At 37.7% G+C, this 5,557-nt stretch overlaps 1 protein-coding gene across 1 annotated transcript; it reads left to right on the top strand.

Annotated features, from left to right (window-relative positions):
• Window positions 1-224: 224 nt before the first annotated feature.
• Window positions 225-871, top strand: LOC145953401 (uncharacterized). Its single transcript, XM_083067344.1, has 2 exons — window positions 225-238; window positions 334-871. The coding sequence occupies exons 1-2, from the start codon at window positions 225-227 to the stop codon at window positions 869-871; spliced, it is 552 nt and encodes a 183-aa protein (XP_082923470.1).
• The last annotated feature ends 4,686 nt before the right edge of the window (window positions 872-5,557 follow it).

The raw sequence follows: 5,557 nt of genomic DNA, 5'->3' as shown, positions 1-5,557 counted from the left end.
GGGGCCCTTACCTTCCTCTTACTCAAATGAGTACATATTAGTGGCTGTGGACTATGTTTCCAAATGGGTCGAGGCTGTGGCTGCACAAAAGAATGATGCTAAGACAGTGATCAAGTTTCTCAAGAAAAACATCTTCTCCAGGTTTGGTGTTCCAAGAGTTTTGGTCAGTGATGGGGGAACTCACTTCTGCAACTCTTAGTTAAAGAAGGTGTTGGAACACTATGATGTGCGACACAAGGTGGCTTCTCCTTATCACCCGCAAACAAATGGGCAAGTAGAGGTCTCAAACTGGGAAATCAAGTGTATACTTGAAAAGACAGTGAATGTAAGCAGGAAAGATTGGGCTCTCAAGTTGGATGATGCACTTTGGGCCTATCGCACTGCCTATAAGACACCTCTTGGACTGTCACCATTTCAGATGGTTTATGGTAAAGCATGTCACTTGCCAGTTGAGATGGAACATAAGGCATACTGGGCTATCAGGTTCTTGAATTTTGATCCAACCCAATCAGTTGAGAAGAGACAATTACAGCTGAATGAATTGGAAGAATTGCGCCTCAATGCTTACGAGTCAGCTAAGCACTACAAGGAAAGGACAAAGTTGTATCATGACCGGAAGATTCTAAAGCGAGAATTTCATCCGGGACAACTTGTGCTCCTTTACAACTCCCGGTTGAGACTCTTTCCAGGGAAGCTGAAGTCAAAGTGGTCAGGGCCATTCAGAGTTAAGCAAGTTAAGCCTCATGGAGTAATACAAGTGGAGGATGTTTCCTCCAAGGAGAGCTGGGTGGTAAATGGCCAAAGACTTAAACTCTACTTGGGCGGTGAAATTGAGCGAGCTTATTCCACCGTTGCATTGGAGAACCCTTGAAGCTTTGGTTTGTCAAGCTAATGAAAGAAAACGAGCGCTTTATGGGAGGCAACCCATCATTCTTAATCCAAAAACAAGTTAGCATGCCTTTAAATTCAGTTATTTTGTGTTAGTGTGTTCTAGGTGTAGGTGCATGGTTTATCATTGTGTTTGCTTCTTAGTCGAGAAAACATTGTGATTGTGAGGGCTTGAGGAACTTCATGTGGAGCTATGCTTGAAAATTTTGAAAATTTGCAGAAAAATTGAAATCCAAGCTCAGCATGAAGTTCCAAGCTAAGCTATATCAGTGCAGAGGTATAAAAATAGCTCTCTGGAGGTGCCAGGCTAAGCCTCAGTTCCACGCTTAGCCTCAAAACTTGAACTTGAAAACTGGGAGTTCTCTCTGGAGCTCCCACGCTTAGCTCAAAATCCACGCTCAGCGTGGACGTGGCAGTGTATTTTGGCCCCTGGAGCTCCCACGCTAAGCCCCAGCCCCACGCTTAGCCTGGGAGTTCCTTTTTCATTAACTGTTGTCACACTCTCTCTCCAGACATCTATTTCTTTCCTCTACCACTCCTCACTCTCTCACACACACTCTCAAAACCTAAGTATCTTTTTTTGCTTCCTTGGCCGTGTTGCTCTTGGTGTGGGTAGACTCCATTTTCTCTCTTCTTGTTCATCAAAGGCGCGAAGCATGGCCAGGAGGCCATGATCAAGAGAGGGGGGAGGTGATGCAATTGACGATGAAGAAGAGTCAGACGAGGCTGAAGATGATGAGCAGGAAGACTAAGCTGTTTCACGTTGAAAAACTATGTTTTATTGTTTTTGTTCTATTATTTGCTTTTGACTGTGTGGTTTTAATGCGTTTTGAAAATTGAAAAATCAAAAAAAAAATTAGGTGTGCATGTATCTCTTAGTGAACAAAGGTATTTTTAGACACAAGATCAAAAATGTTTGTGGTTGCACTCTAGGGATGATTAGAGATAGTATGTGATTGTTACTTTTGTGGTTAATGACTGTGGCATGATACTTTTGAAAAGTTTTGAGCACCTTTATTAGCCCATGTGAGTTTTGGCCCCTTTTGCTGTTAGAGTGTTATCATTTGATTTCATGCGGTTGATTTTGCTTGAGTCTTTTTTGAGTTTGCATAGCATATGTTGTTTAGAGATGATCAAGGCAATTTTTCTTGTAAATTTGAGCCACTTGACCAAAAAGCCAACCTAACAAAAAAAAAGTGAATCCATTGCACCCTACTTTGAGCCAAACAGTGAATTTATTGAGAACCTTGAAGCCCTTAAGAAAAACAAAATTCTCCCACACCTTAGGAATAGGAGAGCAGTCAAATTGATCATAAGGGGAGAAAAGTCTTAAGTTTGGGGTATTTTGGGGTGATCATTGTTGCTGAGCATATGGATAATTGTTGCATGTTATGGTTGTACCACTGTGGCCATTAGTCAATTGTTATTCAAATCAAAAAGAATTTCAAAAATCAGAAATCAAAAAAAAAAATATCAAAAGAGAAAGCAAAAAAAAACAAAATCAAACATCAAAAAGTGATTAAATTGTGTGAATAAGTGTGTTGTATGATCTATATGCTTTGGGTGAAGGTAGTATCTTGGGAATTCTGGGGATAGAGAAAGAAAGAAGAATTATACATAGTGATCATTAAGACTTGCTCTTCTATTCTTGTGGTGTCATTTGTTTACCCAGAAAAACCAATTTCTTTTGTTAGCCCAGCCACATTACAACCCATGAAAGACCTTGTGATCTATGCATGATTGTGTGACTGTTTGAATTTGATTGAGATGAAAAGCAAAGTTGACTTGTGTGATTCATTTGTGTAAATTTGAGAGATTCCCACCTAAATACACTTATGTGAAGAGAGAAACACTGATCTTGGTGAGGAAGAGGTTGTTCACTAATTTTCATTAGTATCACTGCCATGCTTGTTAATCCCTTTGGGAATTGTTGCAATACACTTCTGATATCAAATTGTGTGGCCACCACATTAATTGGCTGATCAAGTGTAAACATTTTCTTGTGTTCAACTATTGGAAGACATGTATGGTTGTTTTGTGTGATTACCAATTTTCAAATCGTGTTCAATAAGGAGATTAGGTTGTGTGTTAACTTAGTTGCTTATTTTTCTTTGCTTGAGGACAAGCAAGATCTTAAGTTTGGGGTATTGATAAGTGCTATGATTTCATTAAGTTTATGGCCTAGTTTGAAGCACTTATCTTAATTTTCCTTGCTTTAGACCTTGTTTTTAACTCAAAACATCTCTAAAGTATTAGGTGATCACATTTTGTCTTTGAATCATGTTTTTAAGTAATTTACAAGTATTTGATTGTTGTTTTGTAGTTTTGAAGAAAGCTAGGAAAGAAGGAAGGAAGTCAAGCACAAAGTAGTGAATTTGAAGTTGAAGGAAGTCCCCAGGCTAAGCCCCAGATCCACGCTTAGCCTCAGCTTGGCAGAGGATCCTTGGAACAGAATTTTGATCCCCACGCTGAGCGTGGAACTGAGGTTGAGCGTGGGAGTCCTAGAACCTCATTTCACTCCAGACCTATCCTCACGCTGAGCGTGGCTCTCACGCTTAGCGTGGATTGTGCTGACATGTCATTATTCACTAAAGACAAAAGCTTTTATGACCTAAAAGTGGGATTTTCGAAGAGAGAAAGAAGGAGGATCATTCTTGGAGTGTGTGTGGCGGCTGGAGAGCTCTGGAACCTTCAAGATCAAGCTTCTTCCTTTCTTCATCATTTGTAGAGTTCTACATGTCTATGTGTAGCTAAACTCACCCTTGTTGGGGTTTGATGTAACTAAACCCATTCTCATGTGTAAACTCTAAGCTATCAATCTAAGTTGTTATTCAGTTTTATTGCTCTTTTTCTGTGCATAATGCTTGTTATGGCTTGATCACCCTTAACTTGAACTTAAGGTTTTTAAGAGATTGAGAAATGATTTTAAATCTTTGACTTGAAATAGAGCAACTAATGGTGCTTATTGCTAGAGATAGAGTAAATGCCATTGGTCTTTCTTAAGCTCTTGTTTTTAAAGCTGGTTTCTTGGTTAAACTATGCAAGAGATTGATAGTTTAAGTAAGCAACTTAGATTCCAACTTGTAAGAGATTAGGGTTGGTTACTTTTGTGAGTGATTGATAAATTCTGAATAATAACTATTGTGAACTTAGTGATAAGCATGAGAGGAAGGTTTAGTGAAGTCAAACCCCAACAATTTATTAATATTGCATTAGAATCATGTTTTGCACTCTAAGTGTTTACCAAAATACCAAAAAGAATTGTTATTGCTTGTTTACATTATTTACTGCAGCAAATCAAACTCTTATTGTTCTTTGGTAGCTTAGTTAGTATAACAAGTGAAATTGCAAAGTGTTGCACAAGTCCCTTGGGAGACGATACTCATACTTTCATTGAACTACTTATACGATTTGGTACACTTGCCAAACGAGATAACAGAAACTTAATCTTAAGATACTTAAATAATTCAAGGAAATTCTAGAAAGTCCTATAAATATCTACAAAATGGATACCTAATCACTATGTTATTAAAATATCTTAGGAAATATCAAGAAATATCTACACATCTAGAAGATTGGAAAATGGAGGTGGAGACTAGTATAAATAGGAGAAACCACACACCAAAAAGCTCACCAACAACCCTTAACAACTAGACATAAACCAATGCCAAAGAAACACCCAAAAATACTCTATCTTTTCCACAACCAAGGTGTAAAACAAGGAGTAAACAACTAAAATTTCAAGAAAAGGGGAAGAAAGGAAGAAGATAAGAGGAAGAAAAAGAAGTAGGAGAAGAAGAAATCAAGGAAATTAGGAGAAAGCTATCAAGCTTGGAGAAATAGGTATGGGTTAGATTTTTAATTTTATTCATGTCTATATAGTTGTAGAATAAGTATTGATCTTTACTTATAAGTTTTGATGCATGGAACCTTAGGTTAGTTGATATGATTTTTGATTGTACTTTTTGATAAATTTGATGTTTTAAGGTTGAATCTTGAAGTGGTTGATTGTTTTGATTGAATGTTTCTATTGAAATTGTTTGAATTGTATTTGAAGAGTTTGATTGAGAATAATTTTTGAAGTGATAGATTAATAGTGATGCATATTGCATATTGCATAATGTCATTTTTGAGTCAAAATATTTTTGGGGGGAAAAGAAAAGAATTTCAAAAAAAAAATTATTTGAGAAATGAATTTTTATTAAGAATATTTGATAGAAAAAAGGACGAGTTTTGTAATTTTGAAATGATACTTTTTACGTGAATTCTTTTCTTTATGTTTACTATCTAAGACATTGGTGGCAAGAGATTGATTATGATAGTGGGTACTGTCAAGGACAGTTGGCAGTACGAGATGGATAAAGAAAAGGATAAGGTGAGAGAGAACTTGATATGGTTGTGAAAGTCTGACTGAGGTACTTGTTTTATGCTACCAATGTTAGAAGATAGTAAGCGGGGTTTGAGTAGAATGGGTAAGACGGGACCTTTGGTCTGGGGGATAGACCTTTGGTCTAGGGAGTGTTTGGGAATGGGCAATCCCATAGATGGCCAGTCTTTATTGATTCTGTCCCGTGTAGCCTGCCGGGTGCACTAAAGCTCTGACTACTGTCTACTTGTTCGCGTTTAGTGGGGCATTGCCGAATCATTGGACAGAGTGATGTTAAGCTCT

The sequence above is a fragment of the Cajanus cajan genome, chromosome 11, assembly GCF_000230855.2.
Source record: "Cajanus cajan strain Asha chromosome 11, NIPB_CcT2T_4, whole genome shotgun sequence".
In the NCBI taxonomy this organism is placed as follows: domain Eukaryota; kingdom Viridiplantae; phylum Streptophyta; class Magnoliopsida; order Fabales; family Fabaceae; genus Cajanus; species Cajanus cajan.
The sequence above is the reverse complement of the archived record's forward strand: the minus strand, read 5'-3'. Positions and strand labels throughout refer to the sequence as shown.